Here is a 19,817-nt window from a genome sequence, read left to right as displayed (position 1 = left end):
TGAAAATGAAGGTGACTGGAGAGCAGATAATACCCTCACCTGGCCCCAGCACTCCAGCAAAATGTGCTTGTCATCTCCCAAGCATTTGCACAAATTGGCTCTTTTAATCTACAAGCAAGGCTGTTCGGGCAGTGCTATCCACAGGGGCTTGACAGTTACTCTCCTCGGGAAAGTGCTACTATGATCCCTTCTGCCCCTGAGGATGGCAGAGAAAGGAATCATCAGTATGGAAGGGACGTGGAAGTGAGAGTGCCGCAGGGACCCAGCAGGGGCAGGGCAAGCCAGGAGCTAGCGGACTTCAGAGGAAGCCGTGAGGACACACAGCTCAGCCCCCTGCACCCTCACTTGCCTTTTGCCCACCTTAAGGAGTCATGCTCCCAACTGCTGGCCCTTTCAATCCACAGGGGAGAGGGGCTGCCACATCTCCAAGGAGTTACAAGCCAGAAAGGCCTGCTGGTCAACCCGTCCCCTGGCCCAGCTCCATCGTTCTGACATTGATTCCATGTGCTGATGATTAAATCCAACTCCCTACAAAGTCAGAGCCTTTACAGAGCCAGGGATCAAAGCCCAGAGCCTGAAGACAGAATCCACGTCTTTCCCTCAGGATCCAGTGAAGAAGATTTTTCTCTCCGGTGGCAGAGGGAGCCTCTGGGGAGACGGTAAGTTCCACTCTCTGGGAAGGCTGGTGTGGCCCATGGGCCGCCTGGATCATGCTCTAGGTCTCCGGACCCTCAAGCCTGTCTCTTCACCAATGTCTCCTTTCACATATTTTTTTAGTTGTGTTTTTCCCCCCCCCCAGAGACAAGGACTCACTCTGTCACCCAGGCTCGTGTATGATGGCATGACTATAGCTCACTGTAGCCTTGAACTCCTGGGCTCAAGTGATCCTCCCACCTCAGCTGAGTAGCTAGGCCTATGTGTGTGTGTGCCTCTATGCCTGACTAATGTTTATATTTTATTTTTTGGAGGTACAGGGTCTTGCTATGTCGCCCAGGCTGGTCTCGAACTCCTGGCCTCAAGCAATCCTCCTGCCTCAGCCTCCCAAAGCACCATTCATCTTTTTAAGCAGGGCCCCAAGGAGTAAGGACAAAGCTAACGGGCGAATGGGTGGGGGACAAGGACCTCGTTCCAGACTGTGGCACACACACGGCCAGTGCCTGTGGGTGCTACCTCAGCCGACAACAAACACACCCACAGACGGCAAGTCCAGTCTTCTGGCACGAGCCAGGAGGATACAGCAGGGGCAGGAACGGGGGTAGAACAGGGTATCCGAGGCCTCTTTATTCCTTTTTTTTGGGTCAAATCTCTGTGTGAGCAAAGTCCAGTGTGACCTTCCCAGCATAAAGAGACTTTTGAGTCCATAAAATAAGTGGCTCCCTGGAAGCTGGCTGCAGCATGGTGTCCCCACGGGAGGATTCTGAGCTCCACCATGGCAGGAGCCTGGTAGCTCTCAGTCATTCGATGGGGTTGGTGGTCATGAGGCTGGAGCGCAAGCCAAACATAGTCCTAACTGCGATTCATCAGAATCCGAGAATTCAGAAACACCTGGAATCGTTGTGAATTAAAGACCCTGTCAACACAGTCTGCTCTTCCAACCCCCAACCACCAGGGGCGCAGGCCAAGCTCTAGCTTGAAGTGTGTGGCCTGAAAGTGGCAGCTGCACCTATGCAGTCCTCCTGGGCACAAGGGCAGGCCCAACCTGCTCTTAAGGGGTGGCTTCTCCAGCCACTCCCCTTTTCTCCTCGCAAGGTGGGTCTGGCTGAAGCTCCGGCCATCTCTCACCAGGCCAGGGACACCGACCACTTTCCTGGCCCCTCAGGCAGCAGTTCAGGGTGACCAAGCCAGCAGACAGGAGCATTGGGTAGAGGTCTCCTCTCAGAGTGACCCTTGCCTGAACCCATCTGCCAACCTGAACAGAAGACAGGTGGGAGAGCTGTGGCCTCGCTCAGGGGACAACAAACAAGTCTTTCTGCGAGAAAGCATTTGTACGAGGTAGGGCTGGACGAAAGATGAAGAGAAAGCGATGGCCGGCTGCCTCTCCACCCCACGGAACAGCTGGTCCCTAGAAAACCCAGTGTGACCCTGGCCAATGCCCGTCAGGAGACAAGGCCACCCAGCTGACTCCCCTCTGCTCCAAAGCCATGGGGAAAAGAGCCTGCATTCCAGGGCCTGCTGTGGTCACTCACATGGCCACCAACAGCCTCGCGGGGCACTCTGGGAATGGGAACTTCTGGAGATGGGCAATATACACCAAGATGTTTTTTAAAAAGAAAAAAAAGAGACTTGTTCTCTTAATTTTTAGACTATAAATGGGTTTGTTCGTCACATGTGGTTCAGCCGGGAAAATGTTCCTCGCATATGGTCCCAGGAGAGAGAGCTCCTCAGCACACCCCAATGGCACTGGGTGACTCAAAATTCATGCCTCTGGTATCCTGGATGACAGCTCCAACTGCTGTCCCTTTGGTGGTCAGCGATCCCTGTCACCCAAGAAAAGCCTGGCCCCACTGCCCCTGCACATGCAAGGGAAGGAAGGGCCTCCTGCCTCTCCTGCAGGGCCACTGAGCCCTTGTGCTCCCCTCTCCTCCTTCCTCCTGAGGTGCTGGGAACAGAACGGCACCGGCCTGGATCCCACTACACACTGTCACAGACCCTCGGGGTCTGGGTTATCCAGTTCAACCCCCAACTGGGCGCAGGATGCTGTCTTGTCACCCCTCTTTCAACTCCACCGAGTCAATTTACCTTCAGAGAGGAGTGTGTAGGCAAGTCAAAGGCACACAGAAATTAAAAGCCACCTTACAAATACACATTTCCCAGGGAAGGGAAAGGCTTCACCAGAGCCAGCACGAAGAGTGAGGCCTCAGCTATGGCTTCCAGCTCCTGTGGTTTTCTAGCTGTGTTAACCAGCTTGAGTACTTCTCTGAGCCTCAGCTTCATCAGCTGCCAAATGGAGTAACTCCCACTTGTCCTACAGTCACTGTAAGGATTCAGTGATTATTCTGAAGAGTTTTAATGATAATAGGGAAATTCTCATGATAACAGGCCAACCAAGCCCCTGCAGAAGCACACACCATGTATCGTTACATATGTGAACGATGAGATGGGAAGGGAGAACAAGGGAAGCAGAAGTTCAAGATGAAACTGGGCTCCTCCCCAAGGCTGGCCCTAAACGGCAAAGTAAGGTAACACATCTGAATCACTTTATTAAGGGAGTAACAACATGAACGCTTAAGTCTCATAAAAAAATCAGAATCCCCCTCCTCCATATCTCAACATGTAGCCCAGTAAAAAGCCAGAGTACAGCCTCCTCAAAGAACAGAAGGGGTGAGGCCATGCAACTTCCTCAGGCTTAGGGGATGGCATGCATGGCAGGTTAGCTCCCTAAGCTGGGGGAAAATCTAGCAAATACTTTCAAGGGGGAACATTCCACTTCCACCTTCAAACTTGACTGAAAGGGCAGGCTGTATTCCTGGAGTATCCTGAGATGGCTCCTGAGAAGCTTACAAAGCTATAAAAGGGGCTAATTTTGCCCAAATCTCTTTCAAATCGACTTGCAATTTAAAAGAGGCTGAGGGTGTGCACTTACTGGTTGACAGCTATGTGTGCACATCAAGGGGCACCCGTCTCAGGGCCTTAGACAGGTGAGTTTGCCCCCGCCTCAGAGACCCTGCCACGACCAGCCCCCCTGCCTGGCTGGCTTCCTTGATGTCAGACCTCAGTCAAGTATCTCCTCAAGAGGCTTCATGGGCCGCTCTACATAACAAGTCAGCTGCTCCCTGTTATCACCAGCAGCACTGACTTGTTCACTTGTCCACTGTTTGTTTTTCCACAATGGAGTGTGGTGAGGGGCCTCATCTACCACGTACGAGGTGCATCCCTGGTACTCAGCGAGCACCAGGCTCATGGGAGGCACTCAAACATCTGCTAAGTAAATAAATTGATGTTGGACTGTGGAGCTGGATAAGGATGGTTTGATATCCCAGTTCCATCACTTACTAGCTCTGTGAACCTGGGTAAGTTATATCACCTTTCTGATCTGTCAGCTCGTTTGTAAGAGGGGGATAGCCCTCTTTCATAGGTTCTTGTGAAGACCGAAAGAGAACACCTGGAGGCCCACTGGCATGGCCACTGGTAACTGTTATCACCATCGTTATTTTATTACCAGTATTATCACTTTAATATCAAACTGATTCTACCTGGCATTCTTGTTTAATAGCTGGATTGGCTTCTTACCAAATGGGCAGGTAGAAGACAGTAAAAAACAATTACAAGTAAACTACCACAGAGCAATGAGTCAGCTTTTCAGTATCACTGGGGAAGGAGCTATTCTACAATAGGACAAAGTTCTAGATATAATAACCTTTAAAGACTGAAGCCTATTTTAACCATGAAAATCAACAATTTGTGGAATTTCAGACAAATATGGGTTCAAATCCTAGCTTTTCATCTCCATGTCCTATGGTCTTGTGTGAGTCATTTAACCTCTTGGAACCTTGGTCTCATTTGTAAAAAGAGGAACAAAGCCATCTTCCCCAGAGGTTCTTGTTAAGGAGTAAAGATAATGTATATAAAATATTTGTACATAATAGATACTGAAGATAAGGTTGTGTTACAAACTGATGCATTTCAAGGACACTGAAATGTTTAAGGCCATTTATTCCTGTCTTCCGTAGATCTGTGCTTGTGTATTTCATTCTACTGAGTGCTATGGGTTTTCTGTTTGTGTGTCAGATATTGAGAAGTATCACTTTTCCTTGAAAATCAGCTTTTAAAAGAAACTTTTTAATTTTTTTGAGGCAGGATCTCACTCTGTCGCCCAGGCTGAAGTGCAGTGGTGCCCTTACAGCCACTACTGCAGCCTCAAACTCCTGGGCTCATGTGGTCCTCGCACTTCAGCCTACCAAGTAGCTCAGACTACAGTTGCATGCCACCATAGCCAGTGAATTTTTGTATTTTTTTTTTCGTAGAGATGGGGTTTCACCATGTTGCCCAGGCTGGTCTCAAACTCCTGGGCGCAAGCCATGTGCCCACCTTGGCCTCCCAAAGTGCTGGGATTACAGGTGTGAGCCACTGTACCTGCCAGAAATTCTTTATGTGATACAGCAAGCTGCCATGAACTATACAGCCACTCCGAATACTTGCAAAGTGAAGACATGAACCCCTCACACTAAGTAGGGCAGCACTACCTTTCTGACACTGTTCGGATGATTCCTTATGTCCATTTTCTTGCTTACATCCTAGGCCAGGGGTGGGCGAACTACAGACTGGAGGCCAAGCCCCACCCATCTCAAAGCTCAAGAGGTGAATTTTACATTTTAAAGATTAAAGAGAAAACAAACCAAGCAGCAGCAACAGAGAGCATATGTGGCCTGCAAAGCCTAAAACGTTTAGTATCTGGTTCTTTACAGAAAAAAGTCTGCCAACTTGAAATGGTATTGCCTATTTTACAGTTTAGATGTATTTTCAGTATAGAACTTAATTATAAAAGAGATTCTGTTGATTATGGCTAACTTTCTCTGGAGTCCTTCCTTGTAAGCCTGAACAACTAAGTGACATGTTGGTGCTGCGGTGCTGGGAGGCAGGATTAGATGGAGCAGGAAGAAATCTCAACAGATCTAGCAAAACGCTTTTTAAGGCAGGTGCCGAGGCCGCGAACAACTCAGGATTCAGGAAGATGTTTGGTGCTCTGCTCCCACCCTGTAAGGACTGCGCTCGTCCTGGCCTGGGAACAGCTGGAAGTGGAGGCCTCTGAGCTCCAGGTCAGAACTGAGCCTGTGGTACGGCAAAAATCCATAAGCACCTTTGGAGATAAACAGGCCTGACTTTAATTCCTGGCTCTACCCCTTACTGTGGACAAACACTTTAATCTGTGTCTTAATTTCTTCATCTGAGAAACGAGGACTAAACTAGCTATGTTTGTGAGGACTTGGGATGCTATGTAGAAATACCTGGCACTGTTTCTTACACACAGTAGGCGCTGTACTGTGGTACCTGCTGTTACGATGAATCATGATGCAGGGGAACAACACATAGTGAAGTATGGTAGCATTCTATGACCGAGTCATCTCATAACTAACCCAACCACCAAACGAGTGCCCTGCATCCTGCTATGGAGGGCTCCCAATTTTAGTTAGGTGAGCCAGTTAACAGACTCAAGGGAGAATACCTGGCCAGGTAACAGATTCAAGATAGAACACTGCCACTTAGGATTTACCTCTCAAAAATCACAAGAGCTAAAGTACAACAGGAGAAAGTGACTCACAGGTCTCGATACTGGTCAAAGGCATTGTTGGCTTCCACCTCCAGCTTTCTCAGCCGAGCCGACGGCATGGCCCCATCCTCCAAGGGAGGGTCATACTTGTTACTCCATGGTGACCTGGAGGGAAGGAAGGAAAAGTACATTCCATGAATCATTCCATGAAGACATGGCCAGTGAGCAGGGAGCCTGACCCCTGGCTATCTGAAATCTCGGAGGCAAAGCCGCTAGCTCCAACAAAGGTTTTTCTGGGTCCTGGCAACAAACAGGGCTTTCTGGAGGTTTGGACAACAAGGGCTCTGATGCAGGCAGACTGGGACACACGCCCGTGCTCCACCTCTCACTGGCTGTGAACGCTCAGCAAGTGTCCCAACTCCCTGAGCCTCACTTTCCTCCTGTGTAAAATGCGGCTGCTACTCGCTCTGCACACCGGGCTGTCATGAGAAATGAGACAAGCAGATCAAGCGCCCAGACCAGAGCTTGCCAGACTGTCAGTGTTCAACAAATGCTAGTTCTTTCTTACCCGCTTTCTCAGTTTCGTGTTCACCACCTATTTATTCTTCTTCTTTTTTTTTTTTTTTTTTTGAGATGGAGTCTGGCTCTGTCACCCAGGCTGGAGTGCAGTGGCCGGATCTCAGCTCACTGCAAGCTCCGCCTCCCGGGTTTACGCCATTCTCCTGCCTCAGCCTCCCGAGTAGCTGGGACTACAGGCGCCCACCACCTCACCCGGCTAGTTTATTTTTTTGTGTTTTTTAGTAGAGACGGGGTTTCACCGTGTTAGCCAGGATGGTCTCGATCTCCTGACCTCGTGATCCACCCGTCTCGGCCTCCCAAAGTGCTGGGATTACAGGCTTGAGCCACCGCGCCCGGCCTTTTTTTTTTTTTTTTTAGACAGAGCCTTGCTCTGTCGCCCAGGCTGGAGTACAGTGCCGCAATCTTGGCTCACCACAACCTCCGCCTCCCGGGTTCAAGCGAGTCTCGTGCCTCAGCCTCCTGAGTAGGTGCAAGCCACCAGGCCTGGCTAATTTTTTTATTTTTAGTAGAGATGGAGTTTGGCCGTGTTGGCCAGGCTGGTCTCAAACTCCTGGCCTCAAGTGATCTGCCTGCCTCAGCCTCCCAAAGTGCTGGGATTATAGGTGTGAGCCATCGCGCCTGGCCATGTGTTCACCACCTTATAGTTCAACAGATGCCCACTCTCCTCCCTGACTTGCTGGAGGCTCTAGATAAACTTTAAGACCTTCTTACACAGTAAGCATTAAGAAGAGAGCTGTCAGTTACAGAGGCAGGCAAGAGACACAGCTCCACAGGGAAACGCTGATTACATTAGAAGACCTGAGCGATCAGGTTCTCCATGTGAACAGAGGATAGCTTTTCCAACATCCAAGGGCTATGCACACATATAAAGACTGCTAAGTAATGAGAACCAGTCTTTTTGCAGCCCAAAAGACTTGCTGTATTTCTTGAAATGTATTTTGCCACATCAGGAAAGCATTTAATCACACAGAGAACTGGAAAGGGGGTTATAAGGGAAAGATCTACTCATTAATTCCTGCAGGTGGGGTTCAGAGGGCCGAGTGTTCAGAGAAAGTAGCAGAATTAAAAAGGTGAAAGAGGAATGAAAAGACAGAGAAGACAACATGGAATTCAGAAAAAGTCCTTCACACTCCAGCCTCGGTGTTTCCACTGTCAGAGACCCACACTGCCTTTTCCACATCCCCTCCTGACCACAGACCTTCATTCGCATCACTGTGATGTGGAATGCATGTTAAGGAAAAAAAGAAGCATGCTCATCATCTTCCAAACCCCAGTTTTAACGAATTCTGTGCACAGACATCTTTCTTCTTGGTTAAGTGATGCTCCACCAGGCACCTCCATCAGTAGATCGTGGAGCATGGAACCAGAATAAGCTGGGCAGCCTCTTCCACCAGCCACCCGCAGGCAGCTTTCTCGGAGGCTGGTTCACAGGTATGTGAGGGAAGAGTTGCTGTGCTTGGTGTCCCCAAAGAGTCTCCAGGCAGGCATTACACTCCTGATCACCTCCAAGCAGAAGGAGTCTTTGGAAATCCTTTCCAAGCCGACCACTTTTTGCTGCTCATTGCAGTTTTGGTAGAGACTTTGCAAGAATGGGATGAGACACCCCTTGTGGCCCCACGACCAGCAGCCAGTTTTCATGGTCACACTGGACCACGTGCACACCATGGGAAGGAAACCGTCAACAAGCTGGGACCCCAGATGGCTGGGAAGACAGGCATGCCGCCCACAATAGATGGCTCGGTTCTCCTGGGAAGCCAAGCGCAGGCTGGCGTGTCGGTTCTTGTAGCCTGCTGCTCCTCCCTCTGAAACGGGGATGCCCAACAGAACTTCCTGAGACGTTGGAGATGTTCTCAATCTGTGCTGTCCAAAACCAGTCACGAGCCATGTGGGGCTGCTTGCATACTTACAATGTGACCAGTATGACCAAGTGACTAAATTCTTAATTTTATCTAATCGGAATCAGTGTGAATGTAGATAGCTCACTCTAGAACCTCAGCTATGAAGGGGCAAGAGCCTTTTCTGTCATCTCCTCTTCGGGTCGCTCAGCACCTAGAACAGTGCCTGGCACTCAACTACACGCTCATTTTTTAAAAAATGTTTTTAAGAATGAATCTGGCCAGGCGCGGTGGCTCATGCCTGTAATCCTAGCACCGTGGGAGGCCGAGGCAGGAGGATCACAAGGTCAGGAGTTCAAGACCAGCCTGGCCAACATGGTGAAACCCCATCTCTACTAAACATACAAAATAATAGCTGGGTGTGGTGGCGTGCACCTGTAATCCCAGCTACTCAGGAGGCTGAGGCAGGAGAATCACAGGAGAAGGCGGAGGTTGCAGTGAGCCGAGATTGCACTGCTGCACTCCAGCCTGGGCGACAGAGCAAGACTCCATCTCGGGGAAAGAAAAAAAAAATGAATGAATTCTTCTTGTCCAATCACAGTTGTAAAAAAATAAAAATAAAAAAGAATTCTTGCACCCACCCCGCAACAGAACCCACCACTCCCTCCTCCCTCCCACTCCCTCTCACACAGACGTTGATCCTCATGCCTGTCATATTCTTGCCCTTCTTCCCTCACCCTTGATTGCAAGAGGCCTTTGAGAGAAGAGAGCCTGTGCTGCCTGCCTTTGTCCCCAGTACCCGGCCCTGAGTCAGTGCCAAGCGGATGTTGCTGGTGGACCGAAGCCTCCCAGCCCGGGAGAGGAAGAAAGGGGAATCTGCTGGTGTTCTGCTCCTCCAAACCAAGAGATGGAGCAGCTTTCTGCCTTTTTATGCTGAGGGGCACCTAAGCACTAAAATACAAAAACACCAAATCAACAAAGGCCTCTCATCAGATCTCAGAGACAAAGATCCAGGTGAAAAGATGCTGTCGCCATGATTTATCTATAAATAAGGCTTGGTTCTTGTGCTGGCCGGGGGAGTGGATACGAATCTGAGGGTGTAGAGCTGAACTCCCTCCTTCCCTGGGTGGCCCTCTGAGACTCTGCAGCACACTCACACACAGGACCGTTCCCACAGTTCGATGATGGCCATTGCCTTCCTGTAGGCCAGGAAGACCCGACCCAAGCGGTGTTCACTTCAAGGCACCCTGATTAGACGCAAGAGCCCATCTCTCGGGCAGACTGGGGGCCTGCAATTTGCAAGAAGCCTGTAACTCACATTTCTACTGGCTCACAGACGATAGCATTTCAAGCTGTTAGTCCCGAAGCCAGGGTAATTGTAGCTGAGGGAAATATCATAACATTACCCAGAATATTCTTAGTGGAAGGGGCACTCAGAACACATTTAAGAGCTTAAATGGAGGCCATTTGAAAAAAGACAGATGGACAGGAATGCTTAGATTTCAAAAGTCAGGCCTTTTATTTCCCTCCGAGTAGGCTTTTTGTTTCAGCTAACAGGTTTCAAACGGTGCTGCTGGCAACGGTCACACCATAAGGATCTTATTTAAGTAAACCATCAAAAACAGTCAGGATGGAAATCTGTGGAGAGAATCAGAAGACCTTCAAGTTTCATATCGAGAAGAGGAGAAAGGAAAGACATACTTTCTGCCTCCATACCCCAGGCTCCTCTCGAAAGGCCTGAGATCCCCCAGAGCCGGTGGTGGGGCCTCAGGAATGCAGGTGGAGGATAAAGGGGTGACCTGGAAGGGCTGCAGGTACCAAGTTGCCCTCAGAGCCTGGCCTGGCCACAGACCTAGACATGATCCCGTCCTTCTACCAGCTGCTACAGAAGAGTTGCCTTACACAGTAAACTGGAGTTTTTAGGTGCAAATAATAAATATAATAATGATGTTGATTAAGTAAGACCAGTTCAAGGACCACCTTCTCCCGGAAGCGTTCCCTGAATTGCATGCCGGGTGCGAATACTCCTCCCCGCTTGCTCCCTGGTCTGTCAGACCACTCTCCACCTTCACTGGACTACTCTAAGGGCTGGTCTGGTCTACCCACCTCATCAGTGGCTCCCTGGCTGGGCAATGTGGCTCACACCTGTAATCCTAGCAATTTGGGAAGCTGAAGTGGGAGGACTGCTTGAACCTAGGAGTTCGAGGCCAGCCTGGGCAACAAGTGAGGCTCCCATCTCTACAAAAGAAAAAAAAAAGAAAGAAAGAAAGAAAGAAAGAAAAAAAGTCAAAAAATTAGCTGGGGCTGGGCGCAGTGGCTCATGCCTATAATCCCAAAATTTTGGGAAGCCAAGGCAGGAGGATCACTTGAGGTCAGGAGTTCAAGACCAGCCTGGTCAACATGGTGAAACCCTGTCTGTACTGAAAATACAAAAACTAGCTGGGCGTGATGGCGCACACCTGTAATCCCAGCTACTTGGGAGGCTGAGGCAGGAGAATCCGCTTGAACCCAGGAGACAGAGGTTGCAGTGAGCTGAGATCGTGCCACTGCACTCCAACCTGGGCAATAGAGTGAGACTCTGTCTAAAAAAAAAAAAAAAAAAAAATTGCTGGGCATGGTGGTACATGCCTATGGTCCTGTGCAGTGGGCCACGTTTGCACCACTGCACTCCAGCCTGGGCGACAAAGCAAGATGCTCCCAAGAAGCACAACACCTGGATGCCGTGCCCGTGACCAGCAGTTCCAGGCACAGAACAAGCCCTTCAAGGATGAACTTGACCAGCCTCAGGGCTGTATCACCACCTATATGCTGTGACATCTGCAGCCACATCCCCAGCCGACACCTCTCTCCTGGAACTCCACATGGTACATCCACAGCCTACCTGGTATCTCCACGTTGATCTAATGGGCCTCTCAAGCTTCAAGTGTCCCTATGCCAGCTCCTCCCTGAGTCCTCCTCACCTCAATCAACAGTGGCTCAGTTCTGAAGCCTTGTGATCACCCTTCACACCCCACCTCCTCTCCTTCCATCCCCACCCACCTGCAGATGCCGCTGGCTCTACCTTTAAAAGTGACCTCAAATCTCACCACTTCTCACCATTTCAACTTTGGTCTGTGGTCTGAAGGAGGGCAAAATATATTCTCTACCTAATTTCCATTTGAAGCTAGGAAAGGGACATGATTATAAAACTTGTCTAGTCTCTTATAAGTCAGTATTAAACTTTTTACATATATGACAAGGTCTGTGCCATTCAACATTTCATGTGTGTTACTTCTTTTATCCCCCAATAAACAACCCTGTGCTAACTTTTATTACCCTCAGCCTGGGCTTCAAGACCCTGCCAGACCTGCCCTGGCCATGCCTCCCCCCTCATCTCCGCCCCCACCGCCCTCCCCTCACTGCCTTCTCCACCTCTGGCCTTCTGCCAGCTCCATCCTGGCGAGCTCATCACCCAGGGCCTCAGCACCCAGCAGGCTCTTCCCCAGACCTGGACCTTTTCATCCTCCAGTTCCCAGCCTGTGGGAGAGCCTTCCCTGCCTGCCTGTCCTCTCCCTCTCTCCCACTGTCCTCTTTATTTTCTTTAGGAAGCATTCTGTTGAGTAAACAAATACTATCATTTCCATTTTACAGATGACAAAACTAAAAGATCAGCAACAAGAAGTGATTTGTCAAAGTCCCACTGACACAGGGAGCTGTGCTGGTTTGAAGCCCACACTGGCTGACTCCTGATCATTTTTTCTGCTTTGACTTCCCAGAAGCGTTGCCCCGTCTCCAAAGAGAGCATTAGGGTGAAGCTTCAAGACAGCCCTGGTTCCGTGGCCACCAAATAAACCTAAAGCAGGCTGTGTTCCTCTACTGTTCTCCAAGGCAGTGACTACTGCATTCATCATGGAAACACTGGGCTAGTTTAAGAATTCTCACTCTTGAAAAATAGAGGTATAACTCCTACATGCTCTTAAAACCCAGCTCAGACATCACCTCCTTCAGGAAGTCCTCCTGGAGTTGACTATGGCCTCTTCTGTGCTACTCTCCCACCCCGAACAGACTTTGCACTGGCTGTATGAATCACATCGTACAGTTATCAGTTACCCAGTGTGTCTCCTATGCTAGACCTGGTGATCAGACACCCAGGGCAGGGACTAATGTCAACTTAGTTATTTACAGCCTTGGGCGAGGTGACGGAAAGAGAGAAGAGAGCTGCGTATCTGACAGAGCTGCGTTCGTAGATCCCTTAACCACAGAGACCCTCCCTGCCCTCAGGATCCCCATCATAGGCACACTCTGTACGCTGCCCTTTGCAGGCCTGAACGCAATTATAACAGAACAGCTGTTTTCAGGAACAACATCCCTCTCCTATTAGATTGGAAGATCCATAAAGGCAGGGGGCCTTTTGTCCACTGCTCTATCTCCCATGCTTGTGGGTGGCACTCCTCACACATCCGCTGCCTGACTGGAATAACAGATGGAAGGAGGAGAAGAATGGGGAGGACAAGAGAAGAAAGGAGAGGAGGGCAGCCAACGGGCTGCCAGCTGCCCAAGTCCAAGGTCCACGTGCTCTGCAGCAGGCACCTACGGCAGCCCGCATGTGGCTGGTGTGCCTGCTGCATACCCGGGGCATGAGCTCACCTATAGGAGTCCCCATCTCTGTTGTAGTCACACAAAAGGTAATCCTTTCCCACCACCTTGTCTCTGGCAATTTTCAGTGGCTGGTCAACAGAAGACAGGAGATCCTCACATAGACTGGGGACCTGGCAGAGAGAAAGGACAAGGTCGAAACAGAGGTTAAAATAGCACACCAAACTCAGGTGGCTAACAATACTGCAGCTATATCATGGTCAGTACCTTTAACATCTGGCCCTGGGTACTGAGCCAAAATTATGGGCCTGTTCTTTTCTTTTCCACATGTGTCTGACACCAACTGTGTCCCTCTATTAAGAAACCCGTTCTTGAATTACAGCGGAGCGTGGTTTCCAATACGGTCTTCCTTCCAAAAACTGTGTGCAGCTTTAACGACCTGGTCACCAGGGTGGCCTAGTAAATTTCAGTGTGTATGTGCTTGGTATTGGTCTCTGGTGGGCAAAGTACAAGCTCAAGTCCCGAGAAGAGGGTCAACATTTCAAATACACAGGAATCTAAAGAACTCGGAGTAGAATAACTCGTCCGTGCCGGGGAACTCCCACAGGCTCCCATGCTGGGTGGAGTCTCCAATACTTTCCAGGCCCCTAGCCAAGTGTTACCAGTTGGCTTGTAGAGTCAACTCTATCTGCTGCAAAGACAGCTTCACCCCGGCTCCCACAGCACGGAGCCCCAGTGGGCTCAACCCCGGCTGGCCGGCCAGGGGGCTGCCTCACCAAGAAGGATGACCCTGTGGTTGGGGGCTGGCAGGACTCAGACTCTGGGCCAATGCTGCGACTCTGACACAAGGCTCTGCAAGTAACCAGGCCACTGGCCTCCTCCTCCCAACTCAAACATCAATTTCTACCAAAATCTCCCAGACAGGGATGGCAGCACTTTCAGAAATGGATTCCTTCAGGCTTGAGTCACTTCCATGCTATATTTTCAATGTGCTGACTTATTTGTTTCATGGGCCTGGGTTTATGGGGGCCCCACCGTATCATTTACCAGGAAAGTGCCTGCCAACTGCACCAATAACCCTTCCCAATGGAAAAGTTAAATTGTACGGCAAAGACAGCAGCAGAGCAGCTCAGCAGATGGGATGACAGTGACAGTGGTTCCTGTGTTCTTCCAGAAGACCCTTGCCACCATCCAAGAGACAGGCAGGGACAGGGAGTCCCACCACCACAGGGACCACCCAGCCTCCATGGGCTCCTCCGCTGCCCCTCCAGGGTGCCTTAGAACTCAGCTTGGAAAGCAATGTCCAGCACAACTAAAGGACTGTAAACCTGCCTCGTGACTCACAGAAATTGTGGCCTTGGTGAGATTATCTCTTTCTTGTACAGGGGACAGCACCCAAAGAGACAGACATACACCACCAACCCCTGTGTACAATGTGCTGGGCTTAAAGGTGTGAGCCCCCAGGCCTGGCCTGTACCTGTGCTTGTTTTCAGAAATCTCTCCATGTGTATCTGCACTTTCCAAACAAACATAATAAAATTGGGGGTTACATTCAAAATTGGTTTTGGTGATAATATCAGGCCCCTTACCATTTCCATGTGCCTGTCATGCACCACGTACTATGGTAGGCCCTTTATAGAGAGCATATTGTTGACTTGAAAGCTCACATGCATTCTGCAAAGTGGCTATGCAAAGCCCCATTTTACAGATTAGAGTTGAGGCCCGGAGTCATTAAGTTACCCAAGGGCCACACAAGAAGCAAGCAGTGAACACAGAAAACAAAACCAGGGCCAGATGAGTCCAAACTCCCTACTCCTCCCCTTCTAACTTTGGTTTACTGTCCAGCTAACGGGAAGGACAGTGCATGCCAAAGGCACCCTATGGTGGCAAAGCGCCCTCTCCTAGCCCCAGTCCTGCTCAGCTGTGGCCACAGAGCCCTTCACCTGGAAGGAAGTCCTGGCTGAGGAAGGAAGGTCTAACAGCTTCCACCCAAGGCCATCTGGGACCTGGAAGGGGCCCTGCTGTGCTGCCACAGCCAGTGAAGCCACCTTGCCTAATGCATCACTCCTGTCCCTAATCTCCTCCATTTATAATACTGGGCTGTTGCCCTGGCTTATCTGTTGGGCCTCAACTTTTGCCTGGAACCCATTCTCTCTGGTTGGAGTCCTGACACCATCAGCCCAATTTTTCCTCAATTACAGTAGAGACTGAGCAAATAGGGTCTGAAGTTAGACTTTCTGACTCCACTGCGTACAAGTAGCTTTATGGCCTGGGTAAGTCATTTTACTTCTCTACTAAGACTTGGTTTCCATACTTATAAAATGGAGATAACAAAACCAACCCATCTGGGTGCCCATCCCCATGTGATTTTGAGGAGTCACATGAGATAATGCATTCAGTGTTCAGGGCAGAGCTGGCACAGGGAAATGCACGTATGTTACTGACTGACATATTCAGTCTCTGCCATATTCAGTCTCTGCCATATTCAGACTGACATACTCCTCTCCCTTCCTTTAGACAGTATCATCTGTCACCTGTTACTCTCAGATAGCAACACTAGCCTGGATCACACCTGAATTCACTGTGCTGCTTCAGGCACGGGGTACACACGTACTTGTGAGGATCCGGTGCTTCACCCCAGTTCCGCCTGCAGCCAGCTGCTTCCCTTCTCCCGCCAGAAACACTGCTTGCAGCCAAGTCGCTGCAACATAGGAAAGCTCACAAGAAAATGGGGTTTGGTATAAAAGAGGCTTGACTCTACTCCTATCCAAGAGATTCATCTATGAATCAAAAGCATCTGAGTAATTTCTTCCTAGCACTTAACACCAGGTGGAATATTTTTTCATTGATCAGTTGTCTGTATCCCTCACTAGAATGTAAGTTTTACTGGGGCAAGGACTCAAACTTATTCACTGCGGGATTCTCAGTGCCTATAGCTGTGCCTGACACACAGTAAATGCTTAATATATTTGGGAGGAAGGAAAGAAAGGAGGGAGGAAAGAAGGAGTTTTACAACATGGAGCCTTCCAAACTCCAATCAACTTTATTTTTAAATTAATAAATTGGCAGGTAATAGGAATCTTTAGCAAAAGCACTTGTCCAGAACTAAATTTGAATGGATGCTGATGACAAGCTTCACGTGTGGTTCCAACCCAGCACTCTCAGATACGAACCATGGTGTGGTAGGAAAGCACTGAACAAACAAAACCAGAGCTGTCATGAAAGCCCTGGCATTTTTATTAACATGTGACCTCAAGGAGCCACAGCAATGGTGAAAAGAGTGAGAACTAAGAGACCTGGGTTCTAGCCTCTGCTCTGCTGTGAGCTGGCCACAGAACCTTAGGCAACGACCAAGATGGTTCATTTGTCAAACACAGTAGATGAGCTGCACGGAGACAGACCACCCTTGAAGATCTGTGACAGGACTTCTGAAAGCCAGTATGCCAGGTACTAACCAGCCCCAGAAAAACATATATTTAAACTGGAACTAAAACACTGGCACTGCTTGTCCTACAGTGAAAAGCACCTGGGACTTGATATGGTCAACTGACTTCACCCAAGCAAGCACCGTTTTTGCCTTTTGGAACAACTCGCAAGTTGGGCCATAGTTTTGGCCGTATTTCCATCAGCCCTGTTTCTTTTGATGAAAGACAATCTGCTCTGGAATAGTAACATTTTTGTTGTCATGGGAAATGAGAAGTGTGGAATAATGCATGGTGTGCCCACAGACTTGAACCACAGCAGCCACCCAAAGGTGCATGAGTCATGACCTGGCACCACCACTGATCCATCTCATACCCACGCCATCTCTCTGCCTCTGCCCTAACATCCTCAAACAACCACACAGTCCCATTCACCACTCCCTGAACATGCATGTGCATTCCTCCACTTAAACATCTTCCCCATTGAGGGCTGCTGGGTAAAATAGAGAAAGGCTAGTTCAATCTGAATTTTAGATACACAATGAATAACATTTTAGTATGAATACTTCCTAAAGGTTACATGGGTCATGTGTGTTTTTTTTTCTCAATGAGATGAAGTCCAGCTCTGTCACCCAGGCTGCAGTGCAGTGGTGTGATCTCGGCTCACTACAACCTCCGCTTCCCGGGTTCAAGCGATCTTCTTCCCTCAGCCTCCCCAGTAGCTGGGACTACAGGTGCATGCCACCATGCCTGGCTAATTTTTGTATTTTTAGTAAGACAGAGTTTCATCATGTTGGCCAGGCTGGTCTTGAACTCCTGACCTCACGTGATCTACCCATCTCAGGCTCCCAAGGTGCTGGGATTACGGGCATGAGCCACTGCGCCTGGCCAGGTCATGTATTTTTTTTCTTTTTTCTTTTTATTTTGAGACGGAGTCTCGCTCTGTCACCCAGGCTGGAGTGCAGTGGCGCGATCTCGGCTCACCGCAAGCTCTGCCTCCCAGGTTCATGCCATTCTCCTGCCTCAGCCTTCTAAGTAGCTATGATTACAGGCGCGTGCCACCACGCCCAGCTAATTTTTGTGTTTTCAGTAGAGAAGGGGTTTCACCATGTTAGCCAGGATGGTCTCGATCTCCTGACCTCATGATCCGCCTGCCTCAGCCTCCCAAAGTGCTAGGATTACAGGCGTGTGCCACCGCGCCTGGCTAGGTCATGTATTTTTATTTGCTAAATCTGACAGCCAATCCCCACTGCTCTCTTAAATCTTACTGATCCTTCAGGGCCTGGCCCAAACTCCAACTTCTTTATCAAGATGTCAAATTCTTCAGAATTCCTGCAGTAACACTAATATCGACTGAATCCTAAATGCTTTGAGGATGGCTGTTCTAATACTGTCAATGGCTTTCACCTTACTCCTTCCTTAACACTTAGCATTTTTCACTGTGAATTGACTCCACACCTACAGAGGCCAAGACAGGCCCTTCAGTCTCAGCGCAGCATCACGCCCGCGGCAGCAGGCATCGTTCAATGCATGCTGATTCTATGTAAGTGGATATTAATCCTGTGGTCTGAGGTCATATTACAGAACCAGAATAAAAACAGTGTATCTCGGTAATCTAACCAGTCCCTACGCTCATCTGAACCCCGGCCCCCGCCCCCTACTCATGTCGAGTGCTTAGAGCAGTGGAAGAAATCACATTAAGTGTCACGGGCCATGGGTTTGTACAGCGATTTAAATGAAACGACAGGTCCAAACAAAGCCGAGAGTTCACTTTGGGGTGCATGTGGCACCGGCTCTGTCGCCTCCAAAGCCAGGGAGGGCCTCTGAGGAGGAGGAGTGGTGCCGACGTGCAGCAGCCGGATGGTTTCTGTCTAAACCACCCATCTGAACTGCCTAACAGCCTTGGAGGGGGACGTTCAGATAACACCAAAGGTGTCAGACCAATCCAGGCTGTTGGGGGGATTTAAACATAATTCCCAGTGACTTGGAAAAATAAACACTACACTGGTCAGGACGGTGCCTGCCGTCTTTCTGGCGGGGAGTTCGGGGCTCCACCACTTCCTCTGCTGCCACAGGAGTGTGCCCATCCTGGGGAGCAGGAGCCGCAAGTCCTTCACCACCGAGACTTTCGCCGGGCTCAGTGGTACCCGGGGGCCACTGGAAAGATGGGTAGGGAGTGGGTAAAGTGAACCAGGGCAGGGAGAAGAAAAACCCCCAGAAGGTAGAAGGGAGAGACTAGGACGCTATTAGCAGTGGCCTCAGGTGACACCTGAATAATAATCTGTAGAAGGACCAGGTAATCGTAACAGCCCTGTCCTGCAAGGTGGGCACTATGCTAGCCGCTCTCCCTGCCCTGCCCCATGATCCTGAAAACTGCTCTCCACGCAGACATGCGCTCCCGTCCTTGTTTTAAAGAAAGGGAAAAAAGGGCCTTAGAGAAATAACTTGACCAGAGCCACGCAGCTAGGGGCCAATGTCCGAGGAAGGACATGCAGACCCAGCACGGTTAGGTTGAAAAAGAAACGAAAGACATTCTTGCTTTTGCCCAACCTGAACCTTTTTTTTTTTTTTTTTTAATCACCCAACCCAACAGCTGATCACACGAAGAGATACAAATCAGAAGTTTCCGGCCACAAGTGAGGTTCGTGTTTATGCTGCCATATGGTTCTACTTTGCCTCTTCCTCTTCTCCATTAGTTATTAATGTTGAAAAAAATTGTTCAACCAGAAAAAGAAACTTGAGATGAACCCTTAAAAAAAGCACAAAAGCCAGACCAGCTCAGACCCACGGAGTCTAACCCACGGCGCCCTTGTCTTTAAGAAGTGCACCCTTGTACCTCAGTTTTTTAAAAAATAGCCAAATGAACACATTCCATCTTTTGATCTGCCTGTTGGCTGAGAGCCCACCACCAGCGAGATAGGAATCAAAAACAGACTGCGTACTCGGGTGCGCTCAGAGGAAACCACCACGCCAGGATGCCACAGCTGCCGACGTCCAGCAGAGGGCTCTGTGACAATTTGTTCCTTTTATTTTTGCAGAAGGCCCAAAACTCTTAAAAAGATAAAAGTGGTTTCAAGTGGCACGCACACTAGTGTCAGAAGCAGAATATACAGCGTGGCATTCGGTAAAAACACCAACCTTGAAACCAAACGGCCTCAAATCCTGGGTCGGTCACTTGCTGGCTGAGCATAACCTTCC

General features: G+C 49.5%; 1 protein-coding gene across 7 annotated transcripts in view; it reads right to left on the bottom strand.

The window, feature by feature from the left end:
* The window catches only part of LOC105483111 (capping actin protein of muscle Z-line subunit beta), a 148,490-nt gene that overhangs the window by 34,989 nt on the left and 93,684 nt on the right, over nt 1–19,817 (bottom strand). For all 7 annotated transcript variants that reach the window (XM_011743769.2, XM_011743770.2, XM_011743766.2 and 4 more), the window contains 2 exons: nt 13,249–13,370; nt 6,260–6,373 (listed from right to left, as the gene is read on the bottom strand). In XM_011743769.2, the coding sequence (XP_011742071.1) occupies nt 6,260–6,373; nt 13,249–13,370 (236 nt within the window). The remainder of the gene's footprint in view (nt 1–6,259; nt 6,374–13,248; nt 13,371–19,817) is intronic.

This window comes from Macaca nemestrina, chromosome 1 (assembly GCF_043159975.1).
Source record: "Macaca nemestrina isolate mMacNem1 chromosome 1, mMacNem.hap1, whole genome shotgun sequence".
Classification (NCBI taxonomy): Eukaryota; Metazoa; Chordata; class Mammalia; order Primates; family Cercopithecidae; genus Macaca; species Macaca nemestrina.
Note: the sequence above shows the minus strand (reverse complement) of the source record. Positions and strands in the feature narration are given on the sequence as shown.